The 20924-nt window shown below is 42.3% G+C and overlaps 2 protein-coding genes across 2 annotated transcripts; one reads left to right on the top strand and one right to left on the bottom strand.

The window, feature by feature from the left end:
- Nucleotides 1-249: 249 nt before the first annotated feature.
- Nucleotides 250-9997, bottom strand: tmem86a (transmembrane protein 86A). The gene is made up of 4 exons (XM_086298182.1): nt 9974-9997; nt 8801-8933; nt 3079-3343; nt 250-2781 (listed from the first exon to the last, which is right to left on the bottom strand). The coding sequence occupies exons 2-4, from the start codon at nt 8819-8821 to the stop codon at nt 2354-2356; spliced, it is 714 nt and encodes a 237-aa protein (XP_086154308.1). The 5' UTR covers nt 8822-8933; nt 9974-9997; the 3' UTR covers nt 250-2353.
- An 853-nt stretch (nt 9998-10850) lies between these two features.
- spty2d1 (SPT2 chromatin protein domain containing 1) lies at nt 10851-20785 on the top strand. The gene is made up of 7 exons (XM_086298180.1): nt 10851-10913; nt 13346-13507; nt 13793-13907; nt 14037-15668; nt 19499-19658; nt 19750-19827; nt 19965-20785. The coding sequence occupies exons 2-7, from the start codon at nt 13445-13447 to the stop codon at nt 20056-20058; spliced, it is 2142 nt and encodes a 713-aa protein (XP_086154306.1). The 5' UTR covers nt 10851-10913; nt 13346-13444; the 3' UTR covers nt 20059-20785.
- The last annotated feature ends 139 nt before the right edge of the window (nt 20786-20924 follow it).

Below are 20924 nucleotides of genomic sequence, written 5' to 3'. Positions count from 1 at the left end.
ACATTTCTGACTGAAAGCAGAAACATTGTGCTGACAAGCATAGTGACAGGCTGAAAGAATATTGAGGAACTTTCTGGCAAAGCAGTAGTCAAGAATAGCCACTTGTGCCAAGTGTCTTTCTTGGTCAAAGCAAAACTGCGATACTGATATTGATAAAAACCTTGATGACAGTCAACACCATTGTCTGCCTGCAGATCTGTCATGGTGGCTAAGGTGATGCCTAAACACCTTTTGAAGTGTTTGAATGTGTGTGGGGTTTTTTGTTTTTGTGCGCATGTAGCTGCTGACAGCTGTTGGGGTCAATGACCCAGCAGAAGAAACCCATAACATGGGCTTGTATTTTTCCACGGTTGCTTCATAAACAATATATACACAGCATCACATCTGAGAGTTTCATTATTAAACTAGCCTAAAGTTCTTAACTGACAGTAGATCTGCAGTCTGTTACAAAGCTGCAGTTCTGAAGAGGCGATGGGCATGAAGATGGTTTTAAGAGCATTGTGATAATACAATAAAAATACCCAGTAGTGTGTGTACTTCATAGAAACTCTGTTGGTTCACAGCATTTCGGGCCTCGAGTTGGTTCTGATTTGCCACAAGAACACACAGATGTTTAAGCAACAGCTAAGAAAAAAAAAAAAAAAGAAGCAGTGTACGCACTCTCACACATATGCAGACGCTCAAAAACACGTGCAAGTGTAGACATCTGAAGAAAAAGTTGCAGTGTAATTCTTAAATATTCAGTAAGACACTTAGTTTTAAAATAAAATAAAAATTGCAGGGGACAAAACAAACGAGAGGTGAGAAGCAGAAATATGTAAGAGATGAAAGACAAAATAGGAGCCAGCCTGTTAGGGATTAGCTGTGGCGGATTTTGCAGGATTAAAGCTGATGAAGTGTCCTGTGAGAGGGAATTATTGGGAATAATGGGATAACTGTTTCCTCACATGACATGCCAGTTCCCTTGTCTTCCCTAGTTTTTTCCCCATTTTGGTTTTTCAGTTTGTTTTGGCTGCCTTAAGGACAAAGCGCACACTTTTGTGCATGTATGCGTGCATTTCATTATAAGCGAGTGAGCCCTTTCCCAGGGCCCTGACAGACACACACAGAGTTGATAAACAAAAAGATTCCATCCTGTAACATAGCCCTTCTTTTCAGTCTTCATAACATTGCTATTAGGCCAAATAAGCGCATGTCAGCTGATCCATTCTAGCAATAAGATCCCCATGAACTTTTTCCAATAACTAACACAGCAGGAGCTGTGGGTGTCAGGTGTGTGTACGTGGTAACATCTGCACCTGCGTTTCTTAAAAAGCTGCTGGTGGGGAAAACAAATTCCTGGTGGACTTAACACCAAAAGGAGAAGCAGGTGCACACTACACAGCAAGTAATAATGTGTGCAGTAGTCTGCTGTGACTATGGTATTTAGTGTGTTCTCTTTGTGACAGCGGGACACTGACAGCAGTGTGAATCTCAGGAGAAAGCTAAACTTCTTCCCCATCCAACATAAATGTTCAGTCATGAAACTTACAGTACACACTGGTTTGTTGACACCCAAATTTCCCTCCCTGAATTTCAGCCTTATTTTATCATTTTTTAAGCTGTGCATCTAGTTATTCGAGGACATCATGGAAGAAAAAATACTTTAAAAAAATACGTTGATGATGACTTATGAAAGTGTAGAGGGGCAGGATTGTTATAAATAATATCAAGGGGATGGCAGATAACGAAAACAGGTTTGGACAAGCTTTTAGAATAGCACCCTTAATTAAGGGGAACACAGAGCAACAGAGAATGGAAAAAATATGTATATGTCGGTATTAAAAAAAACCCTCCCTTTTTAACAACAACAAATAACAAACTAAATGTTAAATAGTAATGCTGGACAACATAAAGCATACGTCTGTGCTGGGAGTGTGAGGTGTGTGAAAGGACTGTGTGCCAAGCGAGGTAAAAATCAAATACATCAACGCACACAGACCCCATTGCTCTCCCATACACACTCCTTGAAGGTGCCCAGTGACATGCTTCCATTAGCCAGTTAAAAGTATGTAATACTCTCTACATAGCAGGTTAATATTACTGCACTTATCACCTTTGTAACTAGGTTGAAAGCCATTCTATCTTTAGAGGAGGCAGGTAGGACTGTTGTTGGGTGAGGCAGAAGATAATACTACTGTATCTTCTTGGTTAGAGGACACATGTGAGATTACAACGCTAATGGGGCAGAAGGGTGATGTAAAGGCTGTAGTGGCCCAGCGGTGTTTGAGCACCACACTGAGATGAAGGCTGGGGGCTGGGAACCTGGCAGTGAGATGTGTCCATAATCACATGGTTTGGAGACTGCTGCAACTCATGTTCTCTTCCTGGCCACCTCCACGTCCTGGCACTCAACAGCTGACAGTGCTATGAGCATCTGGGCAGCGTAGTAGGTGGCCATGATGATGGCTCGCGAATGGGGCACAGGGAAGCAGAACTTGTTGACTGCAATGGTGAGGTCGGAGACCATGAAGAGCACGGCACCCAGGCAGGCAGACAACTTGGTCCAGGTCCACAGGTCATTCGCCAGCTGCAAACCTGCGATGGCCCTCCAGCCCATGAAACCAATTAGGGCGATGTAGACGGCCACCAAATAGGTGAAGGGGCCAGAGAGGTAGGGGTACAGCAGGATATAGCACAGAAAGGATACAGCAGTGATCACCAGCCCAGCACGCACGTTAATGGGCTTCATCCCAAAAGCAGAAGAGTAGAGTATATGGGTAATGGCAAACATCAGAAGGCCTGTAGAATATTCAATAATACATGAAATCATAATAATTAGGTTTTAATACAAGTTGCTTCCATTGAGTTTTATTTAGTCTTTCTAATGGTTCTGATTAATGTTTTCAACGGGCTCAAAAGGCCAAGAAGCCAGGGGGAGTCAGGTGATAAAACAATTCCTGAACCAGGGGTTATGTCTGTTAATATTTGATGGCTGTTTACAGAGATGTTTTTAAATGGACACACCTAGACATTTATTGTTATATGGTTGAATTACATCTGATGAGATAATTGTTAAAATGCAGAGCTTTTCCTCACCATGGACAAAGTAGCCCTGCTCCTGCCAGATGAGAAAGGCATCACCCAGAGCAGAAAAGATTAGACCAGCCAAGATCTTGCGGGCACTGGAGTGAGCACAGAGAAAGGTGAAGCCATGAGCCAGCAAAAACACCCACAGGCAGAAGATGGGCAGGCATTTGATCAAGGCGCTGAACCAAGATGGGCTTGAGGTGGGCAGCCACAGGACAAAGTATACACAGGTTGCTTTGAAGAATGGCACCAATTTAGGGCCTTCACTCTTGACCTGAAAGTAAAATGAATAGTTACATTAATAACTGAAATATAGTTGCAAATACATGTGATGCTCTTATAATCATCGACTTAACCTCTTAAGCCCCAAGCGTACCTGATGTCCTGCCTTTTGCCCCCGTATCTGGGGGCGTTGGGGCTTACGAGGTTAAAATAGATGCATTTTCTGTTTGAGCTGCATAGTGTTATATTTGTGAATAAAGGAGGGAAAAAAAACAAGTAGTGAGATTTAAAACTGCTGACTTTGTGTGGCCATTAGTTTCTTGCCGTCAGCCATACGTACACGTGTCACTGAAACCAAACTTTGTGGGAAAAGGCTGTCGAAGGAAATGAGAACGCTCCCAAACTGTGACTCCTAGTAACCTTTAAATTTCTCCTTTTTGCAACTAATTTTATTATTTTGTTTTTCTTTCTCGTCTGGTTTACCTTCTTCCTCGTATATGAAGTTACTGAGAACTGTGAAGTGTAATCATCACTCAAGTTCCTCTTTCCAACTGTGTTACCAGTCATATTTATTTTTGTCCAAATAGATGAGGCACACAACACGCATACAAATCCAGAGTATGAAAAAGTTTCACAAAACCCCTGGAATGATGAGCCACCGGTGATTCTGAGAATCACTTTTGAGGCAGGCCTGTGGGATCAAAAGGCAAAAGAAAAAAGAAAGTGGGTGAGGTGGAAGGGAAAGGCACTGAGTGTGGGTTCACTAGAGGTGAGATCGCTGGACGAGAGAAGAGTATATGAATAAGGCGGGAAGAAGAGGAGGAACAATGGGTCATAGTGCAGCAAGGAAAAGTTTCAAAAGACTGGGCAAGAACTGCTGGTTTGATGTCCCAAAGGGCTATTTTACAGCGTGTTTTTTGCATCCTACCCTGATATATTCAGTGGTAAGCAAAATGATGTAAAAAAAACCAAAAAAAAAAAAAACCCCAAAAAAAGCCCTGGCATGGTTGCAAAGTTCAAAAGAGAAAAAAAAGGAAAGAAAGGGCAACTAGGACAAAGAGAAAGGAAAATAAGAAGAAGCACAAATAAAGAAGCCTTAGGGGGAAAAAAAAACAAAAAAACAAAAAAAAAAAAAACAGTGAATGAGCTGGTGTACCACCATTCAGATGACAGCTGGATGTAGTAGCAGAGGAGGAGTAGGATAGAGACTGAAGGATCTTACAATTTATTTCTGTGAAGGAAGGTAGAAAGGAACAGACCAGAAATGCACAATTCTTCAAAAAAGTAACAGATCAAATGACAGTACAGGATCAACTGAAGTGTTCAGTTTATTTTAATTCAATTTTAGTTGTATACTGCCAATTTGCAACAACAGTAGAATGAATGAGACTTATATAGCAAGGTAAACCCCTACAATATTAACTGGAAAACCCTAATGATCAGACGATTCTCTGTGCTGAAGCACGCGGAAACATGGAGAAGGAAGAAGGGGGTGAGGTTTAAGTGACCGAGTTTAGGTGACACCAAACCTACTCTAGAGTACCTGATAGACTACCAGCAGGAAAACAACAGGGATCTGATGCACAAGTTCATACAGTCATGACCATATTGAGCTAAAAGTAGGACAGCAAAATAACTATTGCCTGGGTTCTCCAGTATTAAAAGCAGGATGCTGAGAAGATCATTTGCATGTTCCCTGAAAGCATGCCAGACTAGGAAGGCACTTTGACCATTTTTCTAAATGTAATCAACAGTCTGCTTCAGGGAGGATGCAACAAACACATTACTTCCAAGGGCTTGTGTGGTGCAAGGACATCCATTGAGAACGAGACAATAGAGGAAAAAGGCAGTAATGTATCTGTCTAAATTTCCTGAATTATATGGTCTCCAGGAAAGCCCTTGCTTGGAAACAGGTTTCCATCAGGTAGATATGCCAGGAGTGTGTTTTAGCACTCAGTTAGCTATATGTTTATCCACTGCTTACATGTGTTATATGATCCTCCCAGGAGCTCTGCAGACCTACTAAAGCTTCATACACAACATTATTTGATATTGTTCCATAGTCACAATATAAGTTTTAGCTAATTATATATATATATATATATCCTTAAGATGTGATTGCAGAGTGTATGAAGATACCTAGCACACGCACACAGAGCTTCTGGATACCTAGTGGTCTGCGTGCCAAGATTGGACATTTACTTTTAAACTCACCTCTTAAGCCGCTTCAGCATATGGATTACAATACTAAAATTACCCCTGATTATTACTTCAAATTCTTGCGTTATAAAGTACTTTTAGTTAGATGTATCCTGTAAAAATAAAAGTTGTTTCAGTCATTTTTCTTTGAATATTTAGGTTTCCTACCAAAATGGCAAAAAGAGAAGTAACAATACTTGCTCTGCCACTTTTTCACTCTGACAAGATTAAGATAAATTTCAGCAGTTTTGTTTTCTGCTTTCACAATACATTTAAGATTAATATCAGTCTCCTCTAGGTACAAGTGTAATGCTGTTTTCCACTGCCATCAAACCAGGGCTAGGTATATAATGGGAACTAATGCACTCCTTTCCATTATCCACTTTGCTGTACTTGTACAGTGAACCTATCTATCACATTAAGGCCACATAGGTGGCGAGGCAAGGAGACGGCCCTGGCAACACTCCCAGACTAACCGATATGAAAATTCTACTTAAAAAGCCAGGGTTGTCTTACTTTAGGACAGAGCACAAGAAAACACCACATGCCATATCTGTTACACTCCTGGGACTCAAGGATGACTTTAGGTATTCTCATTACACATATAGCAGTTAGTTCTTATTAAATAAGGTCCAGTGAAAACAGTTTACTATGCTCAATAAGGCAGTGTCAGTTTGATTTCTATCTACAGACAAGACTAATGATTGGTTTGGCACTTAAGAAAGGAAAGGAAGTTGGGAGGAAGTCAGTGACTCCTATAACCTTTAGTCTGTTCTATGCTGGGTTTGAGATACTTTTCAGTTTCGTTTTTTATTCTTTGCCATCCAATCATGGCATGTACACGCTAAACAAAATCCTTTAAGAAGGAGAAAGGCATAACTAAAATAGGATTTGAAACATTTATAACATAATCCTTTAAGTCTTCTAATACAATTAGGCTTCAATTTTGTTACAGTGTTCTATAAAAGAAGTTTCATTTTGCAGACTTAGATATGAATCCAGATTATGATAGTATCAGGAGTTCAAGTATTAATTTCTGTCATATCCTAAACAATTGCTGCTGTAATATTTCCCCACCCCCATTAAAATGTGATTGCACAAATTTTTCCATCAGGAAAGCATAATTGCTTGTGGGAATCCATAAACTGCTTTATACCAGTTTTAATGGGTTTCTTGCTCAGATGATCAGCATTGTTCTCCTGTTCAGTTTCTTGTACTTGACTGAAATTGGTGGAGTTATGTAGCACACTATCATCTCAACTGTAAACCAGTCCACTCTTATTCGTGGAGGCGTCAGTTTGTCTGTGGGAGCACTGAAGACAGGGACATTAGCGATGGCTGTTAGTCCTGTAATAGCCGGCTGTCGCCAGAAAAAAAAAAAAAAGGAGAACATAATACCTCACTTAAGAAGCAAAGAAAATGAATCATTTCGTCATCATTTATCTGTCTAAATGATCACATTATAAATAAAGGATGTTTGCAAAAGTGCAGGACCATATAAAGCTGAACAGCTACACACACCTGCTCCTGTCCTCTGTTAAACAATAATACTGTTAATGATTGACTATATTTGCATGATTAGTCAATACACATCGACTGACCTTTAAAAGGCACCTCGTATCCTAAACCAAAGAAAAGACAATTTGTTCTTTCTTTTTTGTGTCCTTTTGAAGTACAGAAATATGACGCCTCTAAAGTCTGCACAGCTGGCATGTGAGTCTTATGACAATGTTATTTCTACGAAGCATCACACAACTCTGTTTTTTCCATCTTTGAGCTGCTTTAGCTCAACAAAGATGACTTGAAGACATTTGGGGATGCAGACTAGAAAGGAATACAACCTTACTGCTGCACTGTATGACGTCTTGAGTTCCTGACGTAAGAGTAAAAACTTCAGTTTCTGATAAAAAAAAAAACAACAAAACAAAATCCCCCCCCACTGTGGGCACTGGATGTGCTGATGCCTCTACAGATGATCAATATAGCCAAAAATAAGCAAATCAAGTTAAGGCAAGCAACGTGAGTCAAAGTCTTTGGGCAGTACAGATTGGTTTCAGACTGCATGTGCTCTGCCTGTTTGAATGGTTCCTTGACATATCTAGATTTAAAAATGTTCATAGAGTCCCTTATAAGGACAACATTCTGCTCACTGTTGTAAAACTGAGTGTAGTACTGTGTTAAAAAAAAAAAAAAAAAACATACCAAAGAATCAAGCAGGAACTGTTGAACTGCATCTAAGTAAAACTGAATAATAGCAGCCTCCAGTGGGACAATAATCACGTTTACTTCTGAACAGGTACTGGCAATTATCAGACACTAACACACCAATATATTATAATTTTTCAGCATCAGAAAAACAACCCTGAATAAAAGCATACATCTTTTTCTCAGCAATGTTGGGACCCTAATAGAAATAAAGGAAAACCAGGACCTGCACAGTATCTTCATCACTAAGGAAACTAGTCTGTATGGCAGGCATTCCTCCACACAGGCTTACACACCCGGGTTTTCTACAGGCCAACTTACAATGAACCGTCCTTCATGGCCCCAGCAAAGGGGGTAAAATTTCATAGCAGCTCTGCTAGAGCAAGATGATGCTCCACCTGCTTAAATTATTCATGTAGTTATCAGCTTTTTGTCAAAATGGACGATTTCCAGGTGAGGTCCATTATTGAGCCAATAGATACGCCAAACAATAAACTCTATATAAAGCACAGCTACAACAAGGGAGATGAAAAGAAAGCCAGAATCGACCACAGCTCGGCGCATGCGTTACTGGAGGGTAAGGAACGGGAAAAAAAACACAAAAAAGGTCGTGGCATGACAGCTTTTTCTTTTTTGTCAGGGATAGCCTTTCGAAATTTGTGTATGTTCAATACCGAGAAGGAACAAGCGAGCAGCGTCGCTGCTGTGCCAAAAAAGGGAAACGGCTAGACGGAAACAAGAAAGTTTCTGCCTTGTGTCTGCACAAACACATACAGAGGGACACTATTTAATGACGAGAAAATGAGATAGCTGCGTGAGTTACCGCGAGCACCTGACCGAACGGTTTTTCATTTAGCAGACGCGCTTATTTACTGGCAATTAAATAATGAACCAGAGAGCATGCGCTGGCCTTCCGAGATAAAGTATGACAAGATATGAATAACAACGAAAATGCCCCAGTAAATGCTTGAATAGCAGCTCGAGGCAGTCGACAATGCACACATTAAGGATGTTATCTTCGGAAGTCTCGTTATTGTATCACTAGCTTAACTAGCCGCTGTTTATTCCTGAATGTTTTAAATGGCCATTTGAAACTGGTACTTACCACTGTTACTGGAGAAACCATTTCTCCCTCGGTGCTGCCCGTGCCGCTTAAAAAGGATACACTGATTCGTTTGAGTCTTCTTGTTTATGTTTTACTGAGGAAGGCGAGATGCCGATTGTTTTTGTCCTCGATCCTGTGGGCGGTCCGACATCAGAGAGGCAGTGACAGGCCTTTCAGTGTTGACCAATAGGTGCAGAGACTGGTCTTAGAGGGCGGGATTAGGCGTCAGGCGACGCCCTGATAGGAGGAGTCGGGGTTCCTTTTACATACCGGAGCAGATGGCCTTTATTTACATTCTACGGAAATGGAGCTTGATTTGTCGAGCTTGGTTTTTGATTGCACATTGACAGTTCCGCGTTAATTGATCATACTGAGCGTTAGAGATGAGAAAACATTACTGCTGTATGGATGATGAATTGAAAGCTATTAAGCTATTAATAACCACTTTTCTGCCGGAGCATTTTCAACTCTGACACCTTACGCTCCTCTTTTTTTTTTTGTTTTAATTCAATTAAATTCAGTTTTATTTAGTGCCAAATCACAGAAACCGCTGCTTCGATTTGCTTTAAGGTCATTGTCTCCAAACCATACGCCATGACAGGCCTCACTACTTTCTTGTCAACCTTCACTGTTGCTGCTGTCCTACTGTCACAAACCACTCCTGTCACTCCTCCCCACCTGCTCCAACCTGTGTGCGCTCCCTTCTTCAACTTTCTTGTGCACTGTCAATTGCTTTTTAATGGCTGACCCCAGGTATTTAAACTAGTCCACCTTCACTACTTCTACCCTCTTGCATTTACTGTAACACCTCTCTTTCTCTAATTCACACATGTATTCTGTTCCAACTTTCATTCTCTTTTCCCTGGAACATACCTCCACCTCTCCAGGATCTTGTCCACCTGCTCTCACTACAGATCACAATCTCACCCACACTTTGAAGTCATCTATCACCCCTACCACCTCACTACAGTCTGGCTTCATACATGTTCTCCACCACCTTCACAGGCATCTCTGCGACTACTTATGTGATACCAGTTTCTCATTTTCTCTAGCTCCACAAAGCTACAGTGCAGCTTCTGATCTTCTCTACACTTCTCTATCAACACCCTCAAAGCAAACATATTTTATTTATCTATCATTTTTTTCTCCGCTTGAAGACATACTGCTACTCACCGATTGTCAACTCCCTTCTTAACCAAGCTTCCACAACTGTTTCCTAGCTAGCTAGCTGTCGTGGCTCATCAGCTTTATGCCTCTGTAGCAGGGGCGATTTTAGCCCATTTTGGGGGGTGCTTCAGCACCCCCAAAATGAATCAAAGCACCCCCAAAGATTTCTTACTTTTTTAAAAGATATTTGCTGTTTGTGGGACACACTACTAAAAATATAAAAAGCATACAGTACTTAATTGAGATGGAACATTTTAACAACAAAAGTATAGATAACCCCTCCCCCCTCCCAAAATGGTTTGTTCCAGCTCGGCTCTCCCCTGCTCTGGCTCTAGCGCCGTTGCTGTGCCAGAGCGATAGTGGCTGCAGCGGAGGGGAGGTGGAAGGCCATGTTTCTTTTTAGCTGAAAAACATTACACCCAGGTAACCTGCAGTGTTGAAAACTTGTTTTCCAATGATGTTTGCTACCCTACAAACCGTCCTCCTCTGTAGTAACATCAGCGATATTTGACTGTCCTGTTGATCTCATTGAAATGTATATAGCCTATTTAAAATCTAAAACTTAACATTGTCTGTAGCCTGCCGTTGTTACCACTGTTGCTACAACTGTTTGAAATGTAATGAGAGAAACTGTTTTTTTTGTCATATGTGTATGTACCGATATTGAACCCTAACTGAAAACCTAACTAGCTAACTGACTAGTTAGTACCTTGGGTAATGTTGGATCAGTGTTTCAATATTTATATCCTTTATTAGATGTACATGTGGTTTGGTTATTTGCCTTTTGGTTGAAAGTACACTGAGAGAGGACTTTTTTATTAGTGATCTTAATAGTATTTTTTTTTATCTAATTGAATACAATCTATTTGTGTATGATTGTCAGTCCAAAGAGGGAGAGAGGAAAGAGGGGAGCATGAGGAGAAAGTACAAGGTCAGGAAGAACCAGGTAAGAAAACAGACAGGGAGTACTAACAGGCAAAACAAAAACTGTTAAACTGGCAAAGAAAAAAAACCCCAATTAATTTTACTCATACAATCTGGAAGTTGTGTTCTCTCTAGATTAAAGCTGCTATACAGAATCTGCAAAACAAACTGGGTTGTCAGCCCTGGCACTGCATTACCATATTGAGCTTCAGTCAGAGGAAGTCACGGTTGCCAAAGACTTTTTGAAGCTCAAGAGTGAGGCTGGTGCCATTCCAGATATGTTAACATTGTACAATCTTCTGGATAATCAGATCTTCCCCACACTGAAAACTGTTATTCAGGTTGCCCTAACAAACCCAGTTAGGAGCTGTGGTTGTGAGAGGTCTTTTAGTGTCTTGAGTCAGCTCCATACCTGGCTGAGAAGGACCATGGGTCAAAGCTGACTCCAGCACCTGGCTGTGATGTCAGTTGAGAAAGAGATGCTTGAGAGACTTGACCACCAAAATGTGATAGACAGATTTGCCAACCTCAAGGTGAGGCGACATAGGTTAAAAGAAAAGAAAAAATCTGCAGAGCCATAGTAGTATCTGCAGTAAAGATCTTTTCATACATTATACCATAGGCCAAGGTGTCTCAATTTTCCTAATTTTTTAATAATATTTTGTACATTTCAAGGACTCTTTTATTTTTGGAGTGTATTTTTTATGTATCTGTATTATATTATACATACACTTTAAAAGTGAATCTCTGTCCAAAAAATGCACTCAGTTTACTTTTTACTCACTATGAGCATCATTTTCATCATCAGTTTTTTTTAAAATTCCAATCCATTCTTCTTTAGCAGCATTTAAATAACCTTTATCAGATTTGATGGTTTTGTTACAGACTTGTCAAAAAAGTGTTTTGCTTTTCTTTCACAAATGTGGGGATTAAATTGTGTTAAAATGTACAAAACAGTGATGTCATGTTTTGTGACGAGGACCCAGGCACAGAGAGACTTGATGAATTTAAGAATCTTATGATTTAATAACGAAATTTGCAGACTTGCACAGAGAGGGTAAAATTATGATGACTGATAATGGAGATGAAGACAACAGACGATGAGGACAGGGAGGAACAGGGGTTTAAATGCACCAAGGAGACAGTCAGAGGGAATTTGGGACAACTGGAGACATTTAGGGATGCAGGGACTAAAAGAGACAAGGAAGAAGTCTCATCGTGATGAGTAAAGTTTACCTTGCCTGGATGGGCAGCTCTCTGGGTGCTCAGCACCCCCAAAGCTCTGATCCTTGAATCGCCCCTGCTCTGTAGTAACGACACCTCTGTACGTACGTCACACTCTTGTTTTTGAAAAACAGTACCAATACACTTCTTCTCCATAGGCATCCACCCACTCTCCAAGATTGTTGTATTATCTTTTGTAAGCCTGTCCTCTTTTATTACATGATTTTTATTGTAAATATTTCCAACACTGGAAACAAGTTGTAGCATTCTCTGTGTTCTTTTTTGACCCAGACATAAACGTTATTTATTTATTTGACGAGGAAAGAAAAGACACGTGGAAACAGCTCTGTTGATACCTCGCATCAAATTTCTAGTGTTCTAGATTTCCACAGTAGTGGCGACACCATGTGGTCTGCAGCTGTCAAAACGTGTTCTGGACGGACATTGCGTAAGGAAACTATGGGGCCGAAAACGGAAGTGCTCCTCATACATGTATCCGGCAAGTGTATGGAGGAACTTCTGGAAGTCCCGTTATACGAACAGACAGTCGGTTCCTTTATCCACGATCAAGATGGATCACCGCTTCTCAAACAACGAGTTTCTATAAGACTGCATCTTATAGTGTATATAAGATGCAGTCTATGGGTTAGGAGGACCATGTGACATTTTCAGAGTCATCGTCCTGTCTTCAGCGGACACGCGTCAACAAAAATAAATATTTGTATTTGGAAGTTAATTTGTTGGGTTATTATTTTGTTCGTGAAAATGAATCAAAAACTCGCTCACATATAAAATATTACACGAATACACTTCGGACTAAAACGTTTTCTGACTCGTACTCCCACAAAGCCGGATATACGCACAAGTGAGTCATCTTACTTCCGTTAGTAGCTCTTCGGACCTTTAATTTTCGTTCTACCCAGCTGCTAGTCTCTACTAACACCCGGCGTCGGTTGTGCTCGATTTATTTATTTTTTTGTTATTTGGAGGTTTTTGTCCATCTGTAGGTGCTGAATACGCAAATTTTGATGGGGTTTCCCTTAGTTTGGTGCGTTATCAGCGCAGAGCGGAAGTTCGCCTTTCGAGCTTTTTGGTTAGCTGACGTTAACGTTGCCAAACGTTAGATTAGCTAACTTTGCTAACGCGTGCTATTGTGAAGAAAGTAGGATTAACTACTCTGTTTGCAAATGTCCTACAGTAGACTGTTACTGATACAGTCGTTTGTTACAGCTGTCTGGCTAAGTAAAGTTTGGAAACGCCTGAAAGCTAAACAGTCATTCAGCACTCCTACTTGAGTCTTCAAACAGCCAGCCTACATCGCCGACCGAAATGATGGATTTTGATAACATATTGAACATCGCCTCACAAAACCAGGGCCTCAGCAGTGTACAGGTGAGTAGAAGGCTCTCACTGGCAGACGTTTTACTCATGCCACTGAGAAAACTTAACATCTGTGGGTATGTGTGTGAAAAAACAGATCAGGGAGGGTCTGTTAATGTAGCCAACTTTCATTGTCGTCATACTGTATAGACGTGTACAAACATGCTACATTTTATTGTGACATTAGATTACCATTTTTGCTATATCATTATGGGGAGGACTGTAAATGTTAAACAAGAGTGTACACTTTCCCCATAAACTACAACTTGTATTGTATGTGTTCTTCTCTTTGAGCAGAAGAGATACAGTTTACAAGCTGGACCCCCGAAAAAGGACCCAAAGTCAAAGGGTGTAAATCCTGCTGCTGTGCAGGCACTTCTGAAGAAGCAAGTCACTGAAAACAAAAAGAAAGGTATTAATGATTTAATAACTGTTAAGTTTCTAATGCAGAACATTGGGATTTATTAGTTATGGACTGTTGTATACAGATTGTTCTTCATTCATTTTGTGTGTGTGTGTGTGTGTGTGTGTTTTTTCCTAGAATGGGAAATGAAGAAACAGAAAGAGGAGCTATTAGCCAAGAGGGTTGAGTTAAAGTCAGACCGTAAAGCGCGTGCCATGGCCTCCCGAACTAAGGATAACTTCAGAGGCTACAATGGTGTCCCAGTGGTAGAGGTTCCCAAAAAGAGGAGATCAAAACATGATATGCAGGAAGATGACTTGAATGGGGGAAGTTTTAGGAATAATACAGTTGACCCAGAGGATGATGAGGACAACTACGAGTATGAACAGACAGATTCAGAGCCAGAGTCCGAGCCCGAGCCACTGAGGCCTGGGAGAATAGCGGGAAATAGTAGCAGTAGTAGTGGCAAAACCTCTTCTAAAAAAAACAATGGGCCGCCCAAGCCCCCTGCACCTTCCATGAACTTTGCTGACTTGCTCAAATTGGCAGAAAAGAAACAGTTTGAACCAGTTGATCTAAAACCCAAAGTAGTGAAAAAGGAGGAAAGGCTGCGCACAGCAGATGAGATAAAGGAACTGGAGATTGAGCGCAAGGCTAAGAAACAAGACAAAGACAAAAACTCAAAGGCAGACAGAGGAAGAGATGGGAAGTCTCAGTCTGGTTATAGTTCAAGTCAAAAAAACACTTTTGAGAGGGAACAGAAGAACAGCAGACCACAAAAGATCTGCTTAGAAAAACAAAGTGTGCCCAGTGGGTCAATAAAGAAGTCACAACCAACAGTATTTAATGATACAGGCCTCTCTTTTTCCAAACTCTCTGGTAGTGATAGAGAAAGAACCAAGCTGTCTTGCAGTGATAAAGAAAAATCCAAGACAAGCTTGTCTAATTCATCAGGTGTCATAAACAGTAAAGTACCTTCAAAAGCCATGTCATCTCAGGTTTTAGCCAAACAAGGGGCCCCAAAGCCCTCGTCTAGCCACAAATCCAGCACCTTAAGTGACCTTAGCTTCAGAAGAGAAAGCTCGTCATTACTTCAAGGAAAAGTTTCAGGTATTCCTGGGAACAGGCCCTCTGGTACAGCTGGCACAGGCCAGAAGTCCAAACAGGTGAGTTCTCAACAGATTAAGCCTAGTCAGGGTAGCTCCTCAAAGCAGGGACCCACAAATGGAGACCCCAAGTTCGGAAGGGGAGAACCACCACGGTCTGGAATGAATTCTGCAGCAAAATCAGGTGGAAATTCAGTGATGAGACCTTCTTTGAGTGGCCCCCCTAAGGCTGGGAGCCAGCCTCAGTCAAAAACTGGAGGAACATCTGGTAGTGTGCCAAAGGCCAGGCCTGGTGGTAGTGGCCTTCAAGGTCATCCTGGAAGTATTGTATCCCGACCTCAAGGAAGTGGACCAGGTCGGCCTGGCAGTGGAGGACTTGTACCAGGAAGACCAACTAGCAGTAGTGGATTAGGACCTGGAAGACCAAAGTGCACTGTAGTGTCAGAGACCATCTCATCCAAGAATGTTGGTGGACCCAGGCCAGGCATGCCACCTCGGCCGGGGATGCAAGGCATGCCACCTCGGCCGGGGATGCAAGGCATGCCACCTCGGCCGGGGATGCAAGGCATGCCACCTCGGCCGGGGATGCAAGGCATGCCACCTCGGCCGGGGATGCCACCTCGGCCGGGGATGCCACAGAGACCTATGATGAACAGGCCACCAGGTAACAATCAGAGTGAAAATAATGATATGAAATTAAGTTAAGTTAATCATGGGTTCAGTTACGGACACTGTTTAGTGTTTTAGTCACGAGGATATTTAGTAGTGTTACAAATAGCCTGACGAACATAATCCAGAAACACTAAGCACCATACAAAGAACTTCTCTCTACATTTTAAATAACATTCAACATTTGAACTCTTATTGCAATGGTTACCTGTAACAAAACAAGCAAAAAGTATTTGTAGGTCAAATGTATAGGTCATATAAATGGTGAGTATTTCATATTATAGTGTAATATATGTATGTATGTATGTATGTATGTGTGTATATATATATTAAAAAAAAAAAAACCACCCAGCACGCCCCTGCGGGCGGTTTATCCTTCAAGCTCGGGTCCTCTACCAGAGGCCTGGGAGCTTGAGGGTCCTGCGCAGTATCTTAGCTGTTCCCAGGACTGCGCTCTTCTGGACAGAGATCTCCGATGTTATTCCCGGGATCTGCTGGAGCCACTCGCCTAGCTTGGGAGTCACCGCACCTAGTGCTCCGATTACCACGGGGACCACCATTACCTTCACCCTCCACATCCTCTCGAGCTCTTCTCTGAGCCCTTGGTATTTCTCCAGCTTCTCGTGTTCCTTCTTCCTGATATTGCTGTCATTCGGAACCGCTACATCGATCACTACGGCCGTCTTCTTCTGTTTGTCTACCACCACTATGTCCGGTTGGTTAGCCACCACCATTTTGTCCGTCTGTATCTGGAAGTCCCACAGGATCTTAGCTCGGTCATTCTCCACCACCCTTGGGGGCATCTCCCACTTTGACCTCGGGACTTCCAGGTTATACTCGGCACAGATGTTCCTGTACACTATGCCGGCCACTTGGTTATGGCGTTCCATGTATGCCTTGCCTGCTAGCATCTTGCACCCTGCTGTTATGTGCTGGATTGTCTCTGGGGCATCTTTACACAGCCTGCACCTGGGGTCTTGCCTGGTGTGATAGACCCCAGCCTCTATGGATCTTGTACTCAGAGCTTGTTCTTGTGCTGCCATGATTAGTGCCTCTGTGCTGTCTTTCAGTCCAGCTTTGTCCAGCCACTGGTAGGATTTCTGGATATCAGCCACCTCCTCTATCTGCCGGTGGTACATACCGTGCAGGGGCCTGTCCTTCCATGATGGTTCCTCGTCTTCCTCCTCTTTCTTGGGTTTCTGCTGCCTGAGGTATTCACTGAGCACTCGGTCAGTTGGGGCCATCTTCCCAATGTATTCTTGGATGTTCGTTGTCTCATCCTGGACTGTGGTGCTGACACTCACCAGTCCCCGGCCCCCTTCCTTCCGCTTAGCGTACAGCCTCAGGGTGCTGGACTTGGGGTGAAACCCTCCATGCATGGTAAGGAGCTTTCTTGTCTTTATGTCAGTGGCTTCTATCTCCTCCTTTGGCCAGCCTATTACCCCAGCAGGGTACCTGATCACGGGCAGGGCGTACGTGTTGATGGCCCGGATCTTGTTCTTACCATTCAGCTGACTCCTCAGGACTTGCCTGACCCTCTGCAGGTACTTGGTGGTTGCAGCCTTTCTAGCGGCCTCTTCATGGTTCCCATTTGCCTGCGGGATCCCCAGGTACTTGTAACTGTCCTCTATGTCTGCAATGTTGCCTTCTGGTAGTTCAATCCCCTCAGTTCTGACTACCTTCCCTCTCTTTGTTACCATCCGACTACACTTCTCCAGTCCGAACGACATTCCAATGTCATTGCTGTATAGCCTGGTAGTGTGGATCAGTGAATCGATGTCTCGTTCACTCTTGGCATACAGCTTGATGTCATCCATGTACAGGAGGTGGCTGACAACTGCTCCGTTCCGTAGTCGGTATCCGTAGCCAGTCTTGTTAATGATCTCACTGAGGGGGTTCAGGCCTATGCAGAACAGCAGTGGGGACAGAGCATCTCCTTGGTAGATCCCGCACTTGATGGTGACTTGTGTTATGGGCTTGGAGTTGGCCTCTAGTGTTGTACGCCACATCCCCATTGAGTTCCTGATGAAGGCTCTTAGGGTCCCATTGATCTTGTACAATTCTAGGCATTCCAGTATCCAGCTGTGGGGCATTGAGTCATAGGCCTTCTTGTAATCAATCCAGGCAGTGCACAGGTTGGTCAGTCTGGTCTTGCAGTCTCGGCTGATTGTTCTGTCTACCAGTAGCTGGTGTTTTGCACCTCTGGTATTCTTGCCAATTCCTTTCTGTGTCCCACTCATGTATTGACCCATGTGCCTGTTCATCTTAGCCGATATGATGCCTGACAGGAGCTTCCATGTAGTACTGAGGCAGGTTATTGGTCGGTAGTTGGAGGGGACCGGTCCCTTCTTGGGGTCCTTGGGGATCAGGACCGTCCGACCTTCGGTTAGCCATTCCGGGTGTCTCTCGTTAACTAGCAGCTGGTTCATTTGTGCTGCCAGACGCTCGTGGAGTGCAGTCAGCTTCTTTAGCCAGTAGGCGTGAACCATGTCGGGCCCTGGTGCTGTCCAACTCTTCATACTGGAGACCCTTTCTTGGATATCTGCCACTGTGATGGTTACTGGACCCTGTTCAGGGAGGTCGCTGTGGTCTGCCCTCAGATCCACTAGCCACTGAGCATTGCCATTATGGGTTGCGTCCTTCTCCCATATGCTCTTCCAGTATTGCTCCGTCTCCAGCCTTGGTGGTGCTGTTCTCTTATTATTGTTCCCTTGCCACTGAGAGTACACCTTTGCTGGTTCTGTGGAGAACAGCTGGTTTATTTTCCTGCCTTCTATCTCTCTGGTGTACCTCCTCAAGCGGCTGGCCAAGGCTGTGAGTCTTTGCTTGGCAGTTTCCAAGGCCTCAGGTATGGACAGCTTGCTGTATTTCTTATGCACCTTCTTTGTCGCACCTTTCTGCAACTCTGTTAGTTGGCTAACCTCCCTCCGTGCTACTTTGATCTTGCCCTCTAGCCTTCTTCTCCATGGAGGGTACTGCCCCTTGTGGCTGTTCAACTTGTAGCCAAGCATCTCACTGATCACTGCTGCCGTATTGTAGATCAGCCTGTTAGTGTCGGTAATAGTGGTTGTAGGTATTGTCCGTAATGCTGCATTAACATCATCTAGCAGACCTTCTGAGGGTACTTCACGTAATCTTGGTAACCGGCTACGGGAGATCCAGGTTTCAAGCTTGGCCATTATCCTATTTGTCAGGTCAGTGTGTGTGTGTATATATATATATATATATATATATATATATATATATATATATATATATATGAGAGAGAGAGAGAGAAAAAACAACTTCCCGTAACCCACAAGCAACACAATACAAAGGAAATTGTATTATACATTGTGCACACAGTAATAAACCCATCAGCGTAATATTGTGTTGACTGCTGCAAAACAGCTCTTACCCACTGGAGCATGAACATGGGACATCTGGGGGGTGTTACATTGTGTCTGTGTCAGGACACTGACTGTGGATTGTTTGGACCGTGTGGATTGCAGGGTGGGGTCTGTGTGGAAAAGCATCAATTCCAGCAATCCTAAGCGGCATAGGCTAGAATTATTATATCATATTATATTATATTTAAAATTGCTAACATTTGCTAACAGCCTGAAAAAAAACACAACAGTCTGCTACAGGGCAAAGGGTTTGTTTGCCCAACTGAATGAAGTGTCAGCAACACTCACAGCCTTTGTCCTCATTATTGTGTCGCAGAGCTGCGACCTACCTCAGACAAAACATAATTTCAGTGTCTTCTCCCTACTATGTTTATATTGACAAGGGAAAAATTTGATATGCCGCATTTTGAAAGTAATTTCTATATTCATTATCCAGGACCGATGCTGCCACCTATCACATCTGCATACAAGAGGAAATATGAGGATGAGGAAGATGAGTATGACTCAGAAATGGATGATTTTATTGATGATGGAGGTGAGGTGCAGGAGGAAATTTCTAAGCACATAAAGGAAATCTTTGGCTATGATCGAAGCAGGTAAGGCGTGTCACTACATGGTCTGATGTAAGGAAAAATCCATTTAATTGAACTGAAAATCAAATTCTATATTTGTTTTCAACCTCTGCAGATACAGAGATGAGAGTGACTATGCACTAAAATTCATGGAGAGCAGCTGGAAAGATTTGCAGAAAGAAGAAGCTAGGAGGTAATAAGATTTTTTTTTGGGGGGGGGACCTCAGTTTCTTTTTCTGTCTGTGTGCCATTTGTCCATAGTGGTCTACTCCTTTAAAAAAAAATACAAAATAATGTTTTGTTCTGTATTTCTGTGATTTGCCACTTTAGCCTGAGAATGGCTGTGCAGGAGGATCTGGAGGAGGAAAGAAGGGAGGAAGAAGAGCTGAAAAGAAAAAACGTCAAGAGGAAAAAAATGAACTGAGGCCTCATTGTCGTTGAGAGGAATAAAATAAGATCATTTTCTTCATTTTGCTGAGAGATGCGACAAAGGGATATACAAAACCCAGTGACTGTCCACTTTGGGTGCTTTGTCATTGCTTCTCTCCCTGAGATTAGATAAAACCTAGCAGCATCTCAAGAAAACTGGAGAGGAAGAATTTTAGTAAAAGAAGGCTTAAAAAAGACAATATGCACAAATTATTCAGGCACTAGGATTAAAGTTCTCACATTGTCCTTTCTTATTTATTTTACCTGCTGAGTGCAGGGATACCTACAGTCCCATCTGTTTAAAAAAACAAAAAAGATTGGCATCAACAACTACAGTAATGGAAAAGTGTGATTGATTTCTTTCTTTCTTCTTTCTTTTTCCTCTTTTTAAAAAAAACAAACAAACAAAACAAAACGCTAACATGAAATGTTATATAAATGATGACATGCTATTTTTGAGGCGAAGTTGTTGCATATTTTTCCAGACTTTTATTGTAAACTCAGTAAAATGTAGACGACATTACCATTTGATACTTTGTTTTATCTTTGCAAGGATCTGACTGACAATAATGCATTAAGGCTTTTGTTTAGTTTTATGTCTGCATTTTCAGAGTATGACAATCTAAAGCTTTTTTTGGACTGCAAATGCAATGCAGCAGGTAGTCAATGTTTTGCTTTGTATTTCTGTGGAAGAGAGAGCAAAAACGATTTCCTTCCCTAAATTGTGTCGAGTATTTTTGTTTATTTTATTTAAAGAAACTGGCATGGTCAGTATGTAAGGTTGTGCTCATACAGTGTGGTAATGGCGTTACATATGTTTTTGTACCTGCCACTTTGCCGTAGTTGATGTCACAAGTGGGC

Source organism: Aulonocara sp. 'chitande type north' Nkhata Bay, linkage group LG7 (genome assembly GCF_057382095.1).
Source record: "Aulonocara sp. 'chitande type north' Nkhata Bay isolate Kocher_YH1m ecotype deep benthic linkage group LG7, A_spYH_male_GT1.1, whole genome shotgun sequence".
NCBI classification, from domain to species: Eukaryota; Metazoa; Chordata; class Actinopteri; order Cichliformes; family Cichlidae; genus Aulonocara; species Aulonocara sp. 'chitande type north' Nkhata Bay.
This window is presented reverse-complemented; position numbering and strand designations above follow the sequence as displayed.

Bases quoted from the DNA above. Each gene is read 5' to 3' on its own strand.
- tmem86a (XM_086298182.1), bottom strand. From the start codon at position 8,821: ATGGTTTCTCCAGTAACAGTG. The intron at 3,344-8,800 runs GTAAGTACCAGT...TTTTACTTTCAG, and splicing joins TGGTTTCTCCAGTAACAGTG to GTCAAGAGTGAAGGCCCTAA. The intron at 2,782-3,078 runs GTGAGGAAAAGC...AATATTCTACAG, and splicing joins GCAGGGCTACTTTGTCCATG to GCCTTCTGATGTTTGCCATT.
- spty2d1 (XM_086298180.1), top strand. From the start codon at position 13,445: ATGATGGATTTTGATAACATATTGAACATCGCCTCACAAAACCAGGGC. The intron at 13,508-13,792 runs GTGAGTAGAAGG...CTCTTTGAGCAG, and splicing joins AGGGCCTCAGCAGTGTACAG to AAGAGATACAGTTTACAAGC. The intron at 19,659-19,749 runs GTAAGGCGTGTC...CAACCTCTGCAG, and splicing joins TTTGGCTATGATCGAAGCAG to ATACAGAGATGAGAGTGACT.